At 51.4% G+C, this 24,005-nt stretch overlaps 2 protein-coding genes across 2 annotated transcripts; one reads left to right on the forward strand and one right to left on the reverse strand.

Moving 5' to 3' along the window:
• Nucleotides 1–981: 981 nt before the first annotated feature.
• On the reverse strand, nt 982–9,491 carry LOC132396162 (uncharacterized). The gene is made up of 4 exons (XM_059973704.1): nt 9,356–9,491; nt 7,865–8,041; nt 5,727–5,835; nt 982–2,878 (listed from the first exon to the last, which is right to left on the reverse strand). The coding sequence occupies exons 2-4, from the start codon at nt 7,973–7,975 to the stop codon at nt 2,607–2,609; spliced, it is 492 nt and encodes a 163-aa protein (XP_059829687.1). The 5' UTR covers nt 7,976–8,041; nt 9,356–9,491; the 3' UTR covers nt 982–2,606.
• Nucleotides 9,330–23,117, forward strand: med31 (mediator complex subunit 31). The gene is made up of 4 exons (XM_059973705.1): nt 9,330–9,463; nt 16,615–16,689; nt 18,543–18,639; nt 22,585–23,117. Exons 1-4 carry the CDS (start codon nt 9,433–9,435, stop codon nt 22,775–22,777), a joined length of 396 nt encoding a protein of 131 aa, XP_059829688.1. The 5' UTR covers nt 9,330–9,432; the 3' UTR covers nt 22,778–23,117.
• Nucleotides 23,118–24,005: the final 888 nt, after the last annotated feature.

Here is a 24,005-nt window from a genome sequence, read left to right on the forward strand (position 1 = left end):
GTGCTTATAGAGTCATTGAACATTACAGCACAGAAACAGGTCCTTTCGCTCACCTAATCCATGCCAAAATATTAATCAACCTAGCCCCATCGACCTGCAGCTGGACCTCAGACCTCCAGACCCCGGCCATCCACGTACCTGTTCAAATTTCTCTTAAAAGTTGACTTTGAACCCACATCCACCACTTGCACTGGAAGCTCATTCCACTCTCACCACCCTCTGAGCGAAAAAGTTCCCCCTGGTGTTCCCATAGAACCATAGAACATTACAGCACAGAAACACAGAGGCCTTTTGGCCCTTCTTGGCTGTGCCGCACCATTTTTCTGCCTAGTCCCACTGACATGCACCCGGCCCAAATCCCTCCATCCCCCTCTCATCCATGTACCTGTCCAAGTTTTTCTTAAATGTTAAAAGTGAGCCCGCATTTACCACTTAAACATTTCACCTTTCACCCTTAACCCATGACCTCTGGTTGAAGTCCCAGCCAACCTCAGTGGAAAAAGCCTGCTTGCGTTTACCCAATCTATACCCCTCATAATTTTCTACACCTCTGTCAAATCACTTCTGAATCTCCTACATTCCAGGGGGAAAGTCTTAACCTATTCAATCTTTCCCATAAGTCAGGTCCTCAAGTCCCAGCAAAATACAAGTTTTCTCAGTATTCCTCCAATCTTATTGTTAACTTTCCTGTAGGTGGCTGACCAAAGCCGCACACAATACTCCGAATTAAATCTCACCAACGTCTTATACAACTTCAACACAGCAACCCATCTCTGATACTCAGTACTCTGATTGATGAAAGCCAACTTGCCAAAGGCTTTTTTTATGACCCTGTCTATTTCTGATGAAACTTCCAAGGAAATTTGGACCTGTATTCCCAGATCCCTCGTTCTACCTTTAATTGTGTTATTCCTGAGATGGGAGTTTACATTCCGCACTGAGGACTGGCGATACTAAATAACGCAGCACAAAATTCAGCACTGGAATTCACTGGTTTAATCAGGTAACAGTTATTAACATTGAACTTGCGTGATAATCTTTCACATTGATTTAAAACAGAAATAAAAGTCATTTATGTTCTGAGGTAGTTGTGGCCCAATTCCAACAAGCTTGGTCATTCACCCCAAAATCTCCAGGCCTGTAAACCCCAACAAACCCTGAACCCACATAGCCCAACAAACCCTGGGTCCACACACCCCAACAAACCCTGAACCCACACACCCCAACAAACCCTGAACCCACACAGCCCAACAAACGCTGAACCCACACACCCCAACAAACCCTGAACCCACACACCCTAAAATCTCTGGGCCCGTACACCCCATTGAACCCTGAACCCACATACCCCAACAAACCCTGGGCCCACACACCCCAACAAACCCTACACAGACACCAACAAACCCTGAACCCACACACCCCAAAATCTCTGGGCTCGTACACACCATTGAAATATGAACCTACATACCCTAACAAAGCCTGGGCCCACACACCCCAATGAACTCTACACAGACCCCAACAAACCCTGAACCCACACACCCCAATAAACCCTGCACAAACCCGAACAAACTCTGGGCCCACACACCCCAACAAATTCCATCATTCATTCCCAGAGCCCTGGACTCACACATCAAAAAGAGAGACTCTGCCAGTTGCCAGTGCCCTGCTGTCCAGTGTCACCCATCTCGCACTGGCTAAAGCACCAGTGCCTGTCCCAAATGAGTGTGTGCTAGTGCGTGTGTGCTCAGTCGTCCCAGAGCCGTGTGTGTCCCATCACCTGTCTCCCACCCCTAACGCTGAACAAACAGGAACACCCGTGTCTGTGCACTGGGACAGGATCATCCCCCGCAGACAGCTCTAGGCAGTGATTATCCTGCCCTGCCCCTCTGCCGAGCCTAATGATGCCTTTGTAAAACATTCCTTGTGCAGAACCAACTATCAACGGACGCCGGCTCTCCGCAACGTACCATTAGGAAACGTCTGAGTGACAATCCGTTCTATGTCCAGAATCACATAAAGGTCAGTCCTCAAGCAACAGCTCAACCCAGAGTGTAGCCAGATAACCAACCGGGGTTAATGAGTGATCTAGGTAACTTGCTGGGGTTAGTGAATGACTCAGGTAACCAGCCAGGGTTTGCGAATGACCCAAGTAATCAGCTGGGGTTTATGAACGATCCAGCTAACCAGCCAGGCTTAGTAAACGATCCAGCTAACCAGCCAGGCTTAGTAAACGATCCAGCTAACCAGCCGGCGTTAATGAATGAACCAGCTAACCAGCCAGGCTTAGTAAACGATCCAGCTAACCAGCCGGCGTTAATGAATGAACCAGCTAACCAGCCAGGGTGAGTTCTCTGGACAACGGGAGGAAACCACAGGACCTGGAGAAAACCCATGTGTCACGGAGAGAGCGGACAAACTCCCTAGGGACAGCAGTGGGGATTAAAGCTGGTCACTGGCTCCGCTAACCGCTACACAAGCATGCCACGAATATCAAAGTGAATCAGCAGTAAGATCACATGAGCAGAGATTATCGGCCTAATTAAACCTTTCCTTCAGCTGAGTTCCCAGTGATCCCTCCATTTCCCCGTTACTGTGTCGCGAGTCGCATCTCAGATCGGGGCCCGGAACTGCGGCTCCAGGAGGTAAGCCCACACGGAGCTGTAGGGGTGGACAAGCTGGGTCGGCTGCTCCTTGCTGTCCACGATGGGCTTGCCCTCATTGGCCCACTTCATCAGCCCGCCCTCCAGGTTGTAGATCCTCTGCGAGTTGCCGACACCCTCGCCTGTCTCACGGGCAAGGACTTTCCCCAGGCCCTGGGCCAGCTTGCAGGAGCGGTAGCCCAATGTGCAGTAACAGACCACGTCCCTGTCCGCCAGGCTGTCTGTGGAGCACAGCAAGGCTGATGCTGAGGGGTTGTCTAAGGGTACGAAGCTCACCCTCATCCCATTGCACAGTCCCTGAACTGTGACGAATTCCCCAACCACACCACCACAACGCCAGACCAGCAACCACCCCACCTCAATCCCAGACCACCAACCACCACAACTCAACCCTAGACAACCAACCATCCCACCTCAACTCCAGACCACCAACCACCCCACCTCAACTCCAGACCACCAACCACCCCACCTCAACTCCAGACCACCAACCACCCCACCTCAACCCCAGACCACCAACCACCCCAACTCAATCCCAGACAACCAACCACCCCACCTCAACTCCAGACCACCAACCACCCCACCTCAACTCCAGACCACCAACCACCCCACCTCAACCCCGGACCACCAACCACCCCACCTCAACTCCAGACCACCAACCACCCCACCTCAACTCCAGACCACCAACCACCCCAAATCAACCCCAGACCACCAACCACCCCACCTCAACCCCAGACCACCAACCACCCCACCTCAATCCCAGACAACCAACCACCCCACCTCAACTCCAGACCACCAACCACCCCACCTCAACTCCAGACCACCAACCACCCCACCTCAACCCCAGACCACCAACCACCCCAAATCAACCCCAGACCACCAACCACCCCACCTCAACTCCAGACCACCAACCACCCCAACACAACCCCAGACCACCAACCACCCAAACTCCAGACTGCACAATACCCCACATCAACTCCAGACCACCAACCACCCCACCTCAACCCCAGACCACCAACCACCCCACCTCAACCCCCGACCACCAACCAGCCCACCACAACTCCAGACCACCAATCACCCCAACTCAACTCCAGACCACCAACCACCCCACCTCAACTCCAGACCACCAACCACCCCAACACAACCCCAGACCACCAACCACCCCAACTCAACCCCAGACCACCAACCACCCCACCTCAACTCCAGACCACCAACCTCCCCACCTCAACCCCAGACCACCAACCACCCCAACTCAATCCCAGACAACCAACCACCCCACCTCAACTCCAGACCACCAACCACCCCACCTCAACTCCAGACCACCAACCACCCCACCTCAACCCCAGACCACCAACCACCCCAAATCAACCCCAGACCACCAACCACCCCACCTCAACTCCAGACCACCAACCACCCCACCTCAACCCCAGACCACCAACCACCCCAAATCAACCCCAGACCACCAACCACCCCAACTCAACCCCAGACCACCAACCACCGCAACTCAACTCCAGACCACCAACCACCCCACCTCAACTCCAGACCACCAACCACTCCAACTCTACTCCAGACCACCAACCACCCCAACACAACCCCAGACCACCAACCACCCCAACTCCAGACTGCACAATACCCCACCTCAACTCCAGACCACCAACCACCCCACCTCAACCCCAGACCACCAACCACCCCACCTCAACTCCAGACCACCAACCACCCCAAGTGAACCCCAGACTACCAACCACCCCACCTCAACACCAGACCACCAACTGCCCCACCTCAACCCCAGACCACCAACCGCCCCACCTCAACCCCAGACCACCAACCACCCCACCTCAACCCCAGACCACCAATCTCCCCACCTCAACCCCAGACCACCAACCTCCCCACCTCAACTCCAGACCACCAACTACCCCACCTCAACCCCAGACCACCAACCACCCCACCTCAACTCCAGACCACCAACCACCCCACCTCAACCCCAGACCACCAACCACCCCACCTCAACTCCAGACCACCAACCACCCCACCTCAATCCCAGACCACAAACCACCCCACCTCAACCCCAGACCACCAACCACCCCACCTCAACCACAGACCACCAACCACCCCACCTCAACTCCAGACCACCACCCACCCCACCTCAACTCCAGACCACCAACCACCCCACCTCAACTCCAGACCACCAACCACCCCACCTCAACTCCAGACCACCACCCACCCCACCTCAACTCCAAACCACCAACCACCCCACCTCAACCCCAAACCTCCAACCACCCCACCTCAACTCCAGACCACCAACCACCCCACCTCAACTCCAGACCACCACCCACCCCACCTCAACTCCAAACCACCAACCACCCCACCTCAACCCCAAACCACCAACCACCCCACCTCAACTCCAGACCACCAACCACCCCACCTCAACTCCAGACCACCAACCGCCCCACCTCAACTCCAGACCACACAATACCCCAACTCAACCCCAGGCCACACAATGACTCCTCTTGTACTCCTCATAAACCACCTCTTCGCCCTCACCCACTGCCAAGTATCCCTTCCCCACTCAACAACTCTCCACTCCACCTCCATTCACCCCTCGCTACCTCCATCATCTCATCGCCTCTCCATCTCCCCTCTCCCCCCCCCATACTCGTGCCAACATAGCACTCCCTCACCATCCTTCTAACTCCACTCCCTACCACTCAGCCCAAACACCTACCCGCTGCCCCCCATCCACTCCCCAACAGACTCCCAGTCACGCCCTGGGACAGTCGCCCCCCCCCCCCCCCAACCCTCTGGTCAACCCACCTGAATTGGACTCAAGGAAGAAGATGTGAGGTTAAAGATGGAGAGTGAATGAGGGAGAGGAGTGATGGTGAGCAGAGGAGGAGGGGAGCGAGGTGGAAGGGATGAGAGAGGAGAGGTAGATGAAGGAGGGGATAGTGATGAGGGAGAGGTAATTGAGGTGGAAGGGGAACGAGGAAGGTTGGGGTGAGGCATTTAGATGGAGGGAAAGGGGAAGGATGATATTCAAGAGAGGGAGAGGTTCAGGTCCCTGGTGGTCCCTACCTGCCAGGCCCAGCTCCTTCACCAGCTTCTCCATGTCGGTGGTCTGTGGGTCAACATGAATGGCTCCCTCCAAGTGACTGACTTCATATTCCGCCGGACTGCGGACGTCCTGTAACGAGTGGAATAGGAATCATGTTTGATGTATTATCCTTGGCCTGGGATTGTGTGATGGGACGGTGTGGAGGGAGATTCACTCTGTGTCTGACCCCGGGAGTGTGTGATGGGACAGTGTGGAGGGAGATTCACTCTGTGTCTGACCCCGGGAGTGTGTGATGGGACGGTGTGGAGGGAGATTCACTCTGTGTCTGACCCCGGGAGAGTGTGATGGGACGGTGTGGAGGGAGATTCACTCTGTGTCTGACCCTGGGAGTGTGTGATGGGATGGTGTGGAGGGAGTTTCACTCTGTGTCTGACCCCGGGAGTGAGTGATGGGACGGTGTGGAGGGAGATTCACTCTGTGTCTGACCCTGGGAGTGTGTGATGGGACGGTGTGGAGGGAGATTCACTCTGTGTCTGACCCCGGGAGTGTGTGATGGGACGGTGTGGAGGGAGATTCACTCTGTGTCTGACCCTGGGAGTGTGTGACGGGACGGTGTGGAGGGAGTTTCACTCTGTGTCTGACCCTGGGAGTGTGTGATGGGATGGTGTGGAGGGAGTTTCACTCTGTGTCTGACCCCGGGAGTGAGTGATGGGACGGTGTGGAGGGAGATTCACTCTGTGTCTGACCCTGGGAGTGTGTGATGGGACGGTGTGGAGGGAGTTTCACTCTGTGTCTGACCCTGGGAGTGTGTGATGGGATGGTGTGGAGGGAGCTTCACTCTGTGTCTGACCCCGGGAGTGTGTGATGGGATGATGTGGAGGGAGTTTCACTCTGTGTCTGACCCTGGGAGTGTGTGATGGGACGGTGTGGAGGGAGTTTCACTCTGTGTCTGACCCTGGGAGTGTGTGATGGACGGTGTGGAGGGAGTTTCACTCTGTGTCTGACTTTGGGAGTGTGTGATGGGACGGTGTGGAGGGAGATTCACTCTGTGTCTGACCCCGGAAGTGTGTGATGGGACAGTGTGGAGGGAGCTTCACACTGTCTGACCCCAGTATGGGACTGTGTGGAGAGAACCTCACTCTGTGTCAGACCTCAGGAGTGTGTGACAGGATGGGGCGGAGGGAGCTTAATGTTGTGTCTGACACTGGGAATGTGTGACCGGACACCATAGAGAGAGAGCATCACTCTATCTGTGTTACAAAGTATTTGGTGAGGTGAGTCTGGTATCAGGAATAGAGGGTATTTGGTGAGGTCTCACCCAACATCAATGGAAAGCACTGCTTGCATTTACCCCATCTAGACTCCTAAATTTTGAATATCTCTGTAAATCTCCCCTCATTCTCCTACTCTCCAGGGAATAACATCTTAATCCATTCAACCTTTCTCTTTAACTCGGGTCTTTAACTCCCAGCAACATCCTTGTAAATTTTCTCTCAGACCCTTCACCAAGTAACTTTTCCCCAAGGAAGTGGTCAAGATGAGTCCAATTGTAACATTTAGGAGGTTCATGGAGGATTATGGGGCAGAACACAAGGAACTGGAATCAGCTGTGGCCAGTTTTGACCAGTTGGGCCAAAGGGTCTGTATTACCTTTACAATATTGTAAGGCTTAGATAGACTGGATGTGGAGAGAATGTTTCCTGTAGTGGGGGAGTTTAGGATAATGGGGCAGAGCCTCACAATAGGAGGGCTTTCCTTTAAAACAGAGATGAGGAGGAATTTATTTTCTCAGAGGGTGATGAATTTATGGAATTCATTGTGTCAGAGAGCAGAAGAGGCCAAATCATTGAGTATATTTTAAGCAGAGATTGACAAGTTCTTGATTAGTCAGCAGTTCAAAAGTTATGGAAAGAAGACTGGAGAATGTGTTGAGAGGAATATTAAATCAGCCATAATGGAAGGTGGAGCAGGCTCGATGAGCTGAATGGCCTAATTCTGCTCCTATGTCTTCTGGTCTACTGTCTCAATGATATCTGCCTCTCTGGCCCAGTAAACACATTTATCCAGTTATCCCAGCTGCTCCCATATTCCCAGCAATTTCCAGCGAGAATCCGGCAGCTACGGGAAGGAGGAGAAGGAATTGCCGACAGCCTCTCACCAGCAGCAACAGCTGTTCGCGGCCCAGTTTCAGCCGCTCCTGCAGGTCTTTGGACTCGAGGCCCTGCACTGACTGAAAGCTGTTACGAATCCACCAGATGACAGGGTTCATCCTCAATGCTGGAGGCAATCTGCGGTCCGCTGGGGTTCACAATGATCCGGGGTCTGCCAAAAGAACCTGTTAGAACACAGGAAAGCCAGTGTCAGGAAGAGCAGTTATCCAGAAGAAACAGCTCACCGAGAGGTGAACCAGGAGGGGACAGAGACAGGCCAGTGTACAGCACTGGTCTTCCATTGTAGGGGACAGAATCACCAGCCCTCAGGTAGACGGGTGAGGGGCCACCAGTCTTCCCTACGACAGGGGGCAGCACCACCAGTAGTCTGGCAGACAAGGGGGGGGGGGAAGGAAGCATCTCCGGTCCTCCCGCAGACAGGGGGCGGCAGCACCGGTCCTCCCGACGACAGGGGGCGGCAGCACCGGTCCTCCCGAAGACAGGGGGCGCAGCACCGGTCCTCCCGAGGACAGGAGGCGGCAGCACCGGTCCTCCCGAAGACAGGGGGCGCAGCACCGGTCCTCCCGAAGACAGGAGGCGGCAGCACCGGTCCTCCCGACGACAGGGGGCGGCAGCACCGGTCCTCCCGAAGACAGGAGGCGGCAGCACCGGTCCTCCCGAAGACAGGAGGCGGCAGCACCGGTCCTCCCGAAGACAGGAGGCGGCAGCACCGGTCCTCCGGCAGTCAGGGGGCGGCAGCACCGGTCCTCCGGCAGTCAGGGGGCGGCAGCACCGGTCCTCCGGCAGTCAGGGGGCGGCAGCACCGGTCCTCCGGCAGTCAGGGGGCGGCAGCACCGGTCCTCCGGCAGTCAGGGGGCGGCAGCACCGGTCCTTCCGAAGACAGGAGGCGGCAGCACCGGTCCTCCGGCAGTCAGGGGGCGGCAGCACCAGTCCTCCCGAAGACAGGGGGCGGCAGCACCGGTCCTCCGGCAGTCAGGGGGCGGCAGCACCGGTCCTCCGGCAGTCAGGGGGCGGCAGCACCGGTCCTCCCGAAGACAGGAGGCGGCAGCACCGGTCCTCCCGAAGACAGGAGGCGGCAGCACCGGTCCTCCCGAAGACAGGAGGCGGCAGCACCGGTCCTCCCGAAGACAGGAGGCGGCAGCACCGGTCCTCCCGAAGACAGGAGGCGGCAGCACCGGTCCTCCCGAAGACAGGAGGCGGCAGCACCGGTCCTCCGGCAGTCAGGGGGCGGCAGCACCGGTCCTCCGGCAGTCAGGGGGCGGCAGCACCGGTCCTCCGGCAGTCAGGGGGCCATACCGGCGGTCCTCTAGCCCTGAGGCGATATCGCGCCGTTTGCCCTCCATTCCGGTGGGGGGCAGTGTCTGCTTGATTTCGTCACTTCCTTCGATTGCTTGTGGAGACGGTGGACGCGCTGAGGCCGGGGGCTCATTTCTCGTCTGTTGTGTCGATTATATCGATTAACGTGCGGAGAGTCATACCTGTGAGCACTGACTATCAGTGTTGGGGACGCGAAACGGCCTCTTCTGGTTTATGTCCGTGGCGTAACGAGGGGAGAATGGCGGCGGCCCCGAATACTTTGGAGACTGGTAAGGGGAAGGCGGAAGGTGCTCGTTACGTGACCGGCTGCGCCAATCGCCAGGTGGCTCAGAGGGGCGGAAGTTGGAGGTTCGAGCAAATGCGCGGGGCGGAAGTTAGGGTCCGGTTGTTGGAGGTCGCTGCTGTGGTTTGGGGGTCTGACCCGAGCCATTCGGGCCCTTTCCATAGGGTGCGAAGAGACAGTTCGGCCTTTGAGCTTCCTCTACTTTCTAAGCAGCTCCGACTTGGCTATCTTGTTCCACCACTGTGGCGAATTGTCTAACAATGTTTTGACCTCAAAATATATGATCTTCTTTTGACCTGGCATTCTCCATTGCTTACTTATTAAATTAATTTTACAATTAATTCAACTCTCTGATCCACTGGGTGTGTCCTGGATGAAACAGCCACTTGACCCAATCCCTGCTTTCCGCATTTGCTCTTTAATCTTGCTGATACAGATCCATGTGATGTGTAAGTAACTCATCCTTTTATCAGGTAAAGGGGGAAGCCTGTTTAAATCTGTCTCCCTCCTATTAGCCTGCAACCCAATCTCTCTCTCTCAGGATCAGCACACGAAATGCAAGAGGAACTCAGCAAGTCAGGCTGCACCTATGGGAATGAACAAACAGTCGAAGTTTTAGGCTAAGTCCCTTCTTCAGGACCAGAAAGGAAGGGGGAAGAATAGAAAGGTGGGGGTAGGGAAAGGTGATAGGTGAAACCAGGTGGGTGGGAAAGGTCAAGGGCTGGAGAGCCCAGGGCAATGTGCTAGGTTGGTAAGGTGCAGGGTTATATTGAGAAGGGTGATTAGTAGGGAGGGACAAGTGGACAAGGAACCATGGGGGGTGGGGAGCAACCTCTGTAGGAAGGGGGTTAAAGATGAGTATGGTGGTAGGATCCTGTTGAAGATGGTAGAAGTCACAGAGAATGATTTGTTGAATGTGGAGGCATGGGGTGGTAGGTGAGGCATGGGGTGGTAGGTGAGGACAAAAGGCAGCAGGAATTGGGGGAGATGCTGGTGAGGGCAGCATCAAAGATGGGGGAAGGGAAATCCTACTCTTTGAAGAAAGAGGGCATCTGTGATGTACTGGAAAGGAAAGCATCCTGTGCAGCGGATATGAAGGAGCTGAGAAAGGGGAATTGCATTTTTACAGTGGACAGGGTGGGAAGAGTCAAGGTGACTGCAAATCAGTAGGTTTATAAAAGATTTCAGCTGACAGTTTGTCGATAAAGTTGGAGATAGAGATCAAAAAAGGGGAGAGAGATGACAGAAATGGACCGAGTGAATTTAAGGGCAGGGTGGCATTTGGAGGCAAACTTGATGAAATTGGCAAACTCAGTATGGGTGTGTGAAGCGGCACCAATGCAAATGTCACTCCACTCTTTAAGAAAGGAAATTATGGGACCAGTTAGCCTGACCTCAGTGGCTGTTGAAGTCGATTGTTAAGGATGAAGTTATGGAGTACTCGGTGACACAGGACAAGAAAGGAAAAAATCAGCACAGTTTCTTTAAGGGTAAATCTTCCCTGATGGGCCTGTTGGAATTCTTTGAGGAGATTACAAGTAGGATAGATAAAGGGTAGGATAGATACAGTGGATGTTGTATATTTGGACTTTCAGAAGGCCTTTGACAAGGTGCCACACATGAGGCTGCTTAACAAGTTAAGCCCATGGTAAGATAAGAGAGTTGCTAGCATGGTTAGAGCATTAACTGATTGGTAGAAGGCAGCGAGTGGAAATAATAGAATCCTTTTCTGGCTGGCTGCCAGTGGCTAGTGGTGTTCCACAGGGGTCGGTGTTGGAACCATTTCTTTCTATGCTAGTACATGAATGATTTAGATGATGGAATAGATGGCTTTGTTGTCAAGTTTGCAGATGATACAAAGATTGGTGGAGGGGCAGGTAGTGTTGAGGAAACAGGTAGGATGCAGAAGGACAGACAGATTAGGAGAATGGGCAAGAAAGTGGCAGATGATATACAGTGTTGGAAAATGCATGGTCATGCACTTTGGTAGAAGAAATAAATGTGTAGACTATTTTCTAATTGAGGAGAAAATCCAAAAATCTGAGATGCAAAGGGACTTGGGAGTCCTTGTGCAGAACACCCTAAGAGTTAACTTGCAATAAGAGTCGGTGGTGAGGAAGGCAAATGCAATGTTAGCATTCATTTTAGGTGGTCTAGAATATAAAGTCAGGGATGTGATGCTGAGGCTTCATAAGACACTGGTGAGGCCTCACCTTGAGTATTGTGAACAGTTTTGTGCTTCTCATCTTAGAAAAGATGTGCTGGTATTGGAGAGGGTCCAGAGGAGGTTCACAATGATGATTCCAGGAATGAAAGGGTTATCATGTGAGGAACGTTTGATTGCTACCTGTGCCATGCGCCAGTGAGGGTAGAAACAGGATGCTTTGGTAAATTAATGCATGGCTGAGAAGCTGGTGCATGGGGCAGGGCTTCAGGTTCTTGAATCATTGGGATCTCTTCTGGGGGGGGGGGGGGGGGGGTATGACCTGTTCAAAAGTGATGGGTTGCGCCTGAACCAGAGGGGGACCAATATTCTCGTGGGAAGTTTGTTAGAGCTGTTGGGGAGGGTTTAAACTAATTTGGCAGTATGTGGGAACTGGAGTGAAGGGACTCGGGATAGAACAGATGGTAAAAAAAGTAAAGATAACATGCAGTCAGACTGTCAAGAAGGGCAGGCAGATGAGAGGACAAAATTGCAGCCAGCAGGGTGAGTATCAGTGCGTTAGGGATACAGAATCAAAAAGGATAGCAAATACACCACTGGAAGTGTTATATTGTCAACAGTTTTGGGCTCCTCATCTAAGAAAAGATGTGCAGGCATTGGGGAGGGTTCAGAGGAGGTTCACAAGGGTGATTCTGGGAATGAAATGTTAATCATATGAAGAACGTTTGATAGCTCTGGGTCTGTACTTGCATGAATTTAGAAGGATGAAGGGGATCTCATTGAAACCTTTCGAATATTGAAAGGCCTAGGTAAAGTAAATGTGGAAAGGATGTTTCCCATGGTGGGCGGAGTTTAGGACAAGAGAGGACAACGTCTGGATGGGGGGGGGGGCAAAGAAATTCCTTTAGCCAGGGGGTGGGTGGTGAATTTGTGGAATTTGTCACCACAGCCAGGTTTAAGCTCTGTAGTTAAAGCAGAGCTTGACAGGTTCTTGATTGGACATGGCATGCATCAAAGGTTACGGGGAGAAGGCTGGGGAGTGGGGCTGAGGAGGGGATAAAAGGATCAGCCATGATTAAATGGGGAAGCAGGCTAAATGGGCCAAATGGCCTAATTTGCTCCTGTGTCTTATGGTCTAAATTGGGCAATTACAATAGGTCATTGCTCAAGACGACGAGATCGCTGTGCTGTTCCAGTCTCAGCAAAACAAATATCTACAATACACGCGTTACGATGTAATTAAAAATAAAGTTTCCATATTTACATGCGGCAAGTGACTGCAGTAGTCCATGACACTGAAAGGCCATCGGCACGCTGGGCTGTGGCGTCATTCAGCTGCACAACAGCCCTCTGGAAGAAGCTGTGTTCAGTCTTACTGTCTTGGATAAGATGTTTCTGTATCTCCCACCAGATTGAACAGACATTAGCACAGCAGCCTGCGAGCTGGAATGAGATTGGGGGCAGGGGGAGGGAAGCAGAACACGTGGGGAAATCCACCCAGTCAGGGGAGAACATGCAAACTCCACACAGACAGCACTGGAAGTCCGGGTTCAACCCGGGTTTTGGAACTGGAAGGCAGAAAGATTGTGATGAGTGTTTATTGTGTAACCCTTCCTATAGAAGATACCAGTTCCCTTATTTCCTCATCTCTCATGTGGTTCGATCATTTGTCTGTGTTGGCCCTAGCACATCCTTAAATGTGTTGGTTGTTAACACAAACGACGCATTTCTCTGTATGCTTCAATATTTCAATCTTTGTTTTGGTTTACCCCCCCCCCCCCCCACTGTAGTTTTGTACATTATCTGCTGTTTCCATCACCATGATTGTTCTGGGCAAATTTTTCTACAGAAGTGGTCTGCCATTGCCTTCTGGGCAGTGTCTTTACAAGATGGGTGACCCCAGCCATTATCAATACTCTTCAGAGATTGTCTGCCTGGCGTCAGTGGTCGCATAACTGGGACTTGTGATCTGCACCATACAACCATCCACCACCTGATCCCATGGCTTCACGTGACCGTGATCAGTGGCGGGGGGGGGGGGGGCTAAGCAGGAGCTACACCTTGCCCAAAGGTGACCTGTAGACCAGCGGAGGGAAGGAGACCCCTACTCCTCCTTTGGTAGAGACGTATCTCCACCCTGCCACTCAGTATTTCAATGTACTGGTGATAATTAAATCTGTAAAGGGATATTTTCAAGACTTGTGCTTATTTATCACACAGACATAGAGACGTTCAGTGAAAGGGATCTTTGGGGTTAACAACCAAAGTAGCCAGGCGGGTGCTGAGAGCAGCCTGCAGGTGTCGCCACAGATTCTGCTGTCAAATTAATCGTTCCTTTATGCTCACTGAATCCACGTCACTCATAATTTTATATATTTCGACAAAGTTTCCTTTTAGTCCTCTGTTCCAAAGACATTATCGCCATCCTTATCGGCCTTTCCTCGTGGTGTACAATTTTCCAGTCCACAAAAGAAAGAATTAAAAGTTCAAAATCAGTTTATTGCCAGAGTGCATCAATGTCACCATATATATAACCCTGAGATTCATTTTCTCGTGGGTAATCACAGTAAATCCAAGAAACACAATAGAATCAATGAAAGACCCCCCCCCCAACCAATGTGCAAAACACAACAAACTGCACAATTGCAGAAGAATATATAAATAAATAAGCAATACATTTCGAGAAATTAAGATGATTTCTTAATAGTCCTTGAAAGTGAATCCATAAGTTGTGGGAACATTTCAATGATGGGGCAGGTGAAGATGAATGAGGTTATCCCCTTTGGTTGAAGAACCTGGTGGTTGAGGGGATATAACTGTTCCTGAACCTTGTGGTGAGTCCTAAGACTGCTGTACCTTCTTCCTGATAGCAGCAGCGTGAAGAGAGCTTGTCCTGTGTGGTGGCGTCTCTGATGATGGATGCTCCTTATTGATGTGTTCATTTGTGGGAAGGACTTTATCTGGGTCAATCAGATTTCTGGCGATTTTCCTGTTGAAGACCACTTCCTTTTAGACTTCATCAGTTTGGAACGTGTGGCAGCAATTTGCACACTATAAGGTCTTTTCAACAGCAAAGCAAGAATGCTTAGAATTTCTCAGTTGGTGTTATTCAAGGGTAAACTGTGGTATGAATATTGGACTCTGCTGGATGTTTTCCCCAAATAATACCCTGGGAGTTTTACATCCAGACTCTTCATCGGGTTTATACTCACTAACAAGTGTCAAGCAATGTGTTGTTCTGCAGCAGCGGTACAGTACAATATGTAATAAGTTACTAAATTAGAATACAAAACAAGATCAGAATAGTGAGGAGGTGTTCATGGACTGTTCGGGAATCTGATGGTGGAGGGGAAGGAGCTGTTTCTAAAACATTGGGTGTGTGTCTCAGTCTCCTCCTTGAGGGTAGGAATGAGAAAAGGGCGTGTCCTGGGTGATGGGGTCATAATGATGGGTGCCACCTGTTGAGAATGTCTTCGATGGTGGGAGCCTCGTGTGCCCGCTGGAGCTGGGTTTTTTGCAGCTTTTTCCAAGCCTGGGCATCGGAGCCTCCGTACCAGACAGTAGTGCAAACCGGCCAGAACACTCTCCATAGTACCTGCAGAAATCTGCTAGAGTCTTTGGTCCTACAAGGTTTCCTCAACCTCCTCATGAAGTATAGCTGCTGACTTGCCTTCTTTGTGATTGCATCAATGTGTTGTGCCCAGGATGGATCTTCAGAGATGTTGGAAAGTTCATCCTTTCCACTGCTGATCCCTCGATGAACACTGGGGTGTGTCCCCTCCACTTCCCCTTCCTGAATTCCTTAGTGTTGCTAATGCTGAGCACCGCTCAACCAGCCAACGTGTCTCACTCCTGCTTGCAACTCCACCATGGGGGGGCACATTAGCACAACTCCAGAGTACAGGTACTGGTGACCCAGGTTCAGTTCCTGCCACTGTCTGTACGGAGCTTGTGCATTCTCTCTGTGACTGCATAGGTTTCCTCCGGGTGCTCCGGTTTCCTCCCACCTGCAAAAGTGGTTGGCAGGTTAATTGGTCGTGGTAAGTTGTCCCGTGATTAGGCCAGGGTTAAGCCTTGTGCTGTGGTTCAAAGACCTGGAAGGGCCCACTCCTCACTGTATCTAATAAATTATGCCTCAGATGGCACCTCAGCACTGCAGCTCTCCCTCGGTCACTGCCGGCATGGATTTCCCGCTGAAACGGTTACTGCCGGTTGGATTTCCCGCTGAAACGGTTACTGCCGGTTGGATTTCCCACTCAGGCGGTCACTGCCAGCTTGAATTTCCCGCTGAAACAGTTACTGCTGGCTTGGATTTAACGCTCAAACAGTCATTAAGTTGTTTGTGAGATCTTGCTACATGTGAATTAACTCCCACAACAGTGGCATTTCTTCTCCTCTTCAGGATTAGGAAGCCCTGGGTTAGTGCCAACCATTAGCCTTGCATTTGCTTTAATTGTCCCCACATTCCCATCAAATTCACCCAGACTCTGCCATTAACCCAGCTGGAGGGTAAATTGCAGTGGTCAATTAACCCAGAAGCCCACATGTTTTTGGGATGAGGGATGAAAAATACCCACGCATTCCTGGAGAGAACATGAACTCCATATGGACAGCAGCAGATGTCAGGAGCAGGTCCCTGAGGTTGTGGGGCAAGGTGCAGGTGGAAGATTTACTGGGAGGTGGTGAGGAGGTTTCAACTACTGGGGGTGGGTGGCATAGAGGCAGATACATTAAAGACATTTAAGAGACTCTTAGATGGGCATATGGATGATGGAAAAATGGAGGACTGTGTGGGAGGGAGGGGTTAGATTGATCTTAGAGTAAGTACAAACGTCATGGGCCAAAGGGCCTGTACTCTGCTGTACTGTCCTATGTTCTGTGAAATGGTGTTTGATTATCACACCTCATCAGTATTTGAATAGTGAGAATTAACCTGTGTTCTCCACCATTTCCCCCCCGTTATCCGTCATCAGAGGAGCAGGCAAAGCTACGTTTCCAGGTGGAGCTGGAGTTCGTTCAGTGTCTGGCAAACCCAAACTACCTGAACTGTGAGTATCCTCAGCAGCTGCTGGAGTCACCGATCCCAGGAACAGTCACAGCCGGGCTGCGACTGGATTCTAAAGGAGGCTTGGACTGGGGAGGTGGTGTAGGATATCAGAATCTGGTTTATTTTCACTGACATATGCTGTGATATTTTGGCAGCAGTACAGTGCAATACATAAAAAACACCATAAATTACAAAGGCTGAATAACTAGTTTGTGTTCATGGGTTCAGGGACCATTCAGAAATCTGATGGTGAAGGGGAAGAAGCTATTCCTGAATCAATGGGTGTGTGTCATCAGGCTCCTGTTTGAGAAGGGGGCCAGTCCTGGTTTTTGCTTTTTCCTTCAGAAGGAAGCTGACTAAATTCTAGTGACAGTCTTTCACAGTTAAGTCAGAATCATAGATTCAAAGTCAAAGTACACTTATTATCAAAGTATATGTAGCATCTAACCCTGAGATTCAACTTTCCACAATCAGCCATGAAACAAAGAACCCATTCAAAGAAAACATCGAACACCCATCGCGCAAAAAAAGAACAAATCGAGCAAAATACACACAAAATATGAAACATCAAAACCTTGAAATAGCCTAGGAATGTTCAGTTCAGCTGAGCGCTGTGTTGTTTGTTAACTACAGGGCCAGTCTGTCCCGATGAAAGTCGTACAAATTAGCAATTAGAAAAGGAGAGACCGGAAGCACATCATAAGATGAACTACAGAGCCCAGTCCACACAGCACAATGATATCATGTGATTGGCATGTCATGAAATATGTTGTTTTGCAACTGCAGTAAATTGCAATACAGAAAAAAAAATAAAAATTACAATGAAATATATATAAATTAAATTAATTGTGCAAAAAGAGAGTAAAGGAAAGAAAAAAAAAGTGAGGTAGTGTACATGGGTTTGTCGTCCATTCAGAAATCTGATGGTGGAGAGGAAGAAGCGGTTCCCAAAGAGTTGAGTGCGGGCCTTTCATCCTTGATGGTGCTAATGAGAAGAGGGCTTGTCCTGGGTGCTGAGGGTTCTTAGGGATGGCTGCTGTCTTCTTGAGGCATCACCTTTTGAAGATATCCTTAATGCTGGGAAGGGTTGTGACCGTGATGGAGCTGTTTCAGTCTAGAACCCTCTGCAGCTCATTCCGATCCTGTGCATTGGAGCCTCCAAATCAGACTGTGATGCAATGAGTCAGAATGCCTTCCACTGTACACCTACAGAGATTTGTACGAGTCTTTGGTAACATACCAAATCTCCTCAAACTCCTAGTGAAGCATAGCCGCTGTTGTGTCTTCTTCGTGATTGCATCAGTGCCTGATAGATCCTCTGAGATGTTGATGCCCAGGTACTTGAAACTACTCACCCTTTCCACCCCTGACCCCTCAGTGAGGGCCGGTGCGTGTTCACCTTCCTGAAGTCAGCAATCAATTCCTTGTTTTTGCTGATGTTGCGTGCAAGGTTGTTGCTGTCACACTCAACCAGCTGGTGTGTCTGACTCCTGTACGCTCGAGTTTGGCCACAACACGGTGTGATGGGTGAATGGGAGGGTCTCAGAGAGGGACCCCGGTGATTCACTGGGCGATGCAGGAGTGCTTGCTGGGTGTGAACAGTGGTAAGGACCGTGGTGGGTGGTCGAGAGTGACTCCTGTAAGGGATTGTTGGAGGGATGGCAATGCAGAGGGACAGATAGGGGAATGGCATAACAGAGTGGTGGGAGTTGGGGGATGTGGCTGAGGAATTAGAGAGCCAGCACTGGTTACAGAGGTGTGCCTTGGTGTGGGATGTTCCAGGTCTATTGGGACTGTTGACTGGGTAGCCTTGTCACTGGCATCTGATGAAGTTATTTTGTCTTGGTGCCACAGTCCTGGCGCAGCGAGGCTACTTCAGAGACCGCACCTTCGTCAATTATTTCAAGTACCTGCTGTACTGGAAGGAGCCGGAGTATGCCAAGTACCTGAAGTAAGTGCCCAGGCCAGGGTGGGAGTCGGGTTTAATATCACTGCGTATAATGTAAATGTGCTGTTTTTCAGCAGCACTACAGAACGATGTAATGTAAATTAGAGTAAAATTGGATAACTTGAGGCACCGCCTTTTTCACTGTGCATTGCCCTGGGAGTTTCATAGGAATAAGAAGTTAGGGCTCATGGATTCTGATGACAGAAGAAAAGAAACTGGAGATACAGAAGGCCCAGAAAGAGCGGATATGGAGAGGACGTTTCCTCTAGTGGGGAGTCTACGACCAGAGGATGAAGATAGAGCAGATATGGAGGGGACGTTTCCTATAGTGGGGGGAGTCTAGGACCAGAGGACACAGATAGAGTGGATGTGGAGAGGATGTTTCCTATAGTGGGGAGTCTAGGACCAGAGGACACAGATAGAGTGGATGTGGAGAGGATGTTTCCTATAGTGGGGGAGTCTAGGACCAGAGGACACAGATAGAGTGGATGTGGAGAGGATGTTTCCTATAGTGGGGAGTCTAGGACCAGAGGACACAGATAGAGTGGGTGTGGAGAGGATGTTTCCTGTAGTGGGGGAGTCTAGGACCAGAGGACACAGATAGAGTGGATGTGGAGAGGATGTTTCCTATAGTGGGGGAGTCTAGGACCAGAGGACACAGATAGAGTGGATGTGGAGAGGATGTTTCCTATAGTGGGGAGTCTAGGACCAGAGGACACAGATAGAGTGGGTGTGGAGAGGATGTTTCCTATAGTGGGGAGTCTAGGACCAGAGGACACAGATAGAGTGGATGTGGAGAGGATGTTTCCTATAGTGGGGGAGTCTAGGACCAGAGGACACAGATAGAGTGGGTGTGGAGAGGATGTTTCCTATAGTGGGGAGTCTAGGACCAGAGGACACAGATAGAGTGGGTGTGGAGAGGATGTTTCCTATAGTGGGGAGTCTAGGACCAGAGGACACAGATAGAGTGGGTGTGGAGAGGATGTTTCCTATAGTGGGGAGTCTAGGACCAGAGGACACAGATAGAGTGGGTGTGGAGAGGATGTTTCCTATAGTGGGGAGTCTAGGACCAGAGGACACAGATAGAGTGGGTGTGGAGAGGATGTTTCCTATAGTGGGGAGTCTAGGACCAGAGGACACAGATAGAGTGGGTGTGGAGAGGATGTTTCCTATAGTGGGGAGTCTAGGACCAGAGGACACAGATAGAGTGGGTGTGGAGAGGATGTTTCCTATAGTGGGGAGTCTAGGACCAGAGGACACAGATAGAGTGGGTGTGGAGAGGATGTTTCCTATAGTGGGGAGTCTAGGACCAGAGGACACAGATAGAGTGGATGTGGAGAGGATGTTTCCTATAGTGGGGAGTCTAGGACCAGAGGACACAGATAGAGTGGATGTGGAGAGGATGTTTCCTGTAGTGGGGGAGTCTAGGACCAGAGGACACAGATAGAGTGGGTGTGGAGAGGGTGTTTCCTATAGTGGGGAGTCTAGGACCCGAGGACACAAACAGAGTGGGTGTGGAGAGGATGATTCCTATAGTGGGGGAGTCTAGGACCAGAGGATACAGATAGAGTGGATGTGGAGAGGATGTTTCCTATAGTGGGGGAGTCTAAGACCAGAGGACACAGATAGAGTAGATGTGGAGAGGGTGTTTCCTATAGTGGGGGAGTCTAGGACCAGAGGTCACAGATAGAGTGGATGTGGAGAGGATGTTTCCTATAGTAGGGGAGTCTAGGCCCAGAGGACACAGATAGAGTGGGTGTGGAGAGGATGATTCCTATAGTGGGGAGTCTAGGACCAGAGGACACAGATAGAGTGGATGTGGAGAGGATGTTTCCTGTAGTGGGGGAGTCTAGGACCAGAGGACACAGATAGAGTGGATGTGGAGAGGATGATTCCTATAGTGGGGAGTCTAGGACCAGAGGACACAGATAGAGTGGATGTGGAGAGGATGTTTCCTATAGTGGGGGAGTCTAGGACCAGAGGACACAGATAGAGTGGATGTGGAGAGGATGTTTCCTGTAGTGGGAAGTGTAGGACCAGAGGACACAGATAGAGTGAATGTGGAGAGGATGTTTCCTATAGTGGGGGAGTCTAGGACCAGAGGACACAGATAGAGTAGATGTGGAGAGGGTGTTTCCTATAGTGGGGGAGTCTAGGACCAGAGGACACAGATAGAGTGGATGTGGAGAGGATGTTTCCTATAGTGGGGGAGTCTAGGACCAGAGGACACAGATAGAGTAGATGTGGAGAGGGTGTTTCCTATAGTGGGGGAGTCTAGGACCAGAGGACACAGATAGAGTGGATGTGGAGAGGATGTTTCCTATAGTGGAGGAGTCCAGGACCAGAGGACACAGATAGAGTGGATGTGGAGAGGATGTTTCCTGTAGTGGGGGAGTCTAGGACCAGAGGACACAGATAGAACGGATATGGTGAGGATGTTTCTTATAGTGGGGGAGTCTAGGACCAGAGGACACAGATAGAGTGGATGTGGAGAGGATGTTTCCTGTAGTGGGGGAGTCTAGGACCAGAGGACACAGATAGAACGGATATGGTGAGGATGTTTCTTACAGTGGGGGAGTCTAGGACCAGAGGACACAGATAGAGTGGATGTGGAGAGAATGTTTCCTGTAGTGGGGGAGTCTAGGACCAGAGGACACAGATAGAACGGATATGGTGAGGATGTTTCTTATAGTGGGGGAAAGTAGGATCAGAGGACATAAGCTCAAAATTGGAGGGACAGCCATTAAGAACAGATGAGGAATTTCTTTAGCTAGAGGGGAGTGAATCTGTGGAATTCATTGCCACAGACAGCTGTGAAGGTCATATCATTGGGTATATTAAAGCAGAGGTTGATCGGTTCTTGATTAGTCATGGTGTCAAAATTACGGGGAGAAGACAGGAGAATGGGGCTAAGAGGGATGATAGATCAGTCACGATGAAATAGCAGAGTTGATGGGTCGAGTGGGCTAATTCTGATCCTGTGTATTATTGTAATAGCCCTTTCTGGCCCAACGAGCCCACACTGCCCAGTTACATCCATGTGACCAATGAAGCTACTAACCGGTAGGGTCTGTCACTGGACCGTGGGAGGAAAGCCAGGCGGTTACAAGGAGAATGTACAGACTCCTTACAGACAGCGGCAGGAATCGAACCCGGGTCACTGGCGCTGTAATAGTGTTGCGCTAACCACTACACCACTGTGCTGTTCACAAGTGTGTGTCTTCAGGCTCCTGTACCTCCTCTCCAATGATAGTAATGAGAAGAGGGCATGTCCTGGGTCCTGAGTGTCCTTAGTGATGAGTCCGCCTACTTTACTCAGTGAATTATTCTTCAGATTCATTTGTTTGTTACAAGTACATCGAAGCACAATGTGAAGTGTGGTATTTGTGTCGAGAGTGTGCTGGCGGCAGTCTGCAATTGCTGCAACACATCCTGGTGCCAATATAGTATGACCACAAGGTTCAGCAGAACAACACCAAATCAAGGCCCTTTCCCACCCTCCCAACCACTCACACAGACAGCCCTCGAACCCCAGGACTGTTGGCCTGGTCTTATCTTGATTAGCCAAGGCATCAAAGGATATGGGGAGAAGGCAGGGGAGTGAGGATGACTGGAAGAATCGGATCAGCCCATGATTGAATGGCAGACTCGATGGGCCGAATGGCCTACTTCTGCTCCTATACCTTATGGTCTCTCAGACACGCAGATGTCTGGCCTCCAGTTTCTTGCCCATACACGCAGACATCGGGCCTCCGACTTCCAGACATGCTGACCCAGGAACTTCGACAATCTGGCCGTAACCTCCAGACTCACCAGTCTTCAACCTGCAGTATCACCCCCGGGGCTCATTGATCGCAGGACTCCGACCCTTGCTGACCTGGGGTGTGGGGTCACCGGCCCTCGCGTTCCTCTTGCTAGTTCTCTCACTCTCTGTCTCTTGCCCTGCAGATACCCGCAGTGCCTGCACATGCTGGAGCTGCTGCAGTACGAGCACTTCCGCAAGGAGCTGGTGAACGCGCAGTGTGCCAAGTTCATCGATGAGCAGCAGCTGCTCCACTGGCAGCACTACTCCCGCAAGCGGGTCCGGCTGCAACAAGCCCTGGCTGAACAGCAGCAGCAGAACAACGCATCTGGCAAGTGAGGGTGCCGGAGGCTGGGCTGAAAATTCGGACAAAGACTTTCTCCTGGACACCTGGGGCAGGGAGGACCCCTCCCTTGGAGATTTGTTTTATGAACTGTTCAGAGGTGAAGCGATTGAATGAGAACAATGTGCTCCAATCTGCAGCTCTGTACTCTTCACCATCAGCTCAAGTCAATGCTGAGGGTTTCTGTCAGTGGGACAGAACACAACTCTCTCTGGACGTTACCCAGTTGAAAACCCAGAACTGTTGGTCATTTGTAGAAGGAACTAGCACAATATACAGTAAGACCATGTTACTAGATTTGAGTGTGTTCTTAAGGGCCTACACCCAGCCAAAACTTTAACCTTCCTGTCCAATCCAGCAGTCCTGGTGTACAGTACAGGTGGGGAGGGGTCCATCACTGTGTAACACCGGGGTACGGTACCGGTGGGGACGGGTCTGTCACTGTATAACACCAGGGTACGGTACCGGTGGGGACAGGTCTGACACTGTGTAACACCGGGGTACGGTACCGATGGGGACGGGTCTGTCACTGTATAACACCAGGGTACGGTACCGGTGGGGACAGGTCTGACACTGTGTAACACCGGGGTACGGTACCGGTGGGGAGGGGTCCATCATTATATAACACCAGGGTACGGTACCGGTGGGGACGGGTCTGTCACTGTATAACACCAGGGTACGGTACCGGTGGGGATGGGTCCATCACTGTGTAACACCGGGGTACGGTACCGGTGGGGACGGGTCTGACACTGTGTAACACCGGGGTACGGTACCGGTGGGGACGGGTCTGTCACTGTATAACACCAGGGTACGGTACGGGTGGGGACGGGTCTGACACTGTGTAACACCAGGGTACGGTACCGGTGGGCACGGGTCTGACACTGTGTAACACCGGGGTACAGTATCGGTGGGCACGGGTCTGACACTGTGTAACACCGGGGTACGGTGCCAGTGGGGATGGGTCTGTCACTGTATAACACCGGGGTACGGTGCCAGTGGGAATGGGTCTGTTACTGTAAAACACCGGGGTACAGTACCGGTGGGGACGGGTCTGTAACTGTGTAACACCGGGGTACGGTACCGGTGGGGACGGGTCTGTCACTGTGTAACACCGGGGTACGGTACTGGTGGGAACGGGTCAGTCACTATAACACTAGGTACTGGGACTGCAGTGAAGTCTTTCTGGAATCTTACTGCACTAGTGAGTTGCCGGGTTGCAGCGTT

The sequence above is a fragment of the Hypanus sabinus genome, chromosome 6, assembly GCF_030144855.1.
Source record: "Hypanus sabinus isolate sHypSab1 chromosome 6, sHypSab1.hap1, whole genome shotgun sequence".
NCBI classification, from domain to species: Eukaryota; Metazoa; Chordata; class Chondrichthyes; order Myliobatiformes; family Dasyatidae; genus Hypanus; species Hypanus sabinus.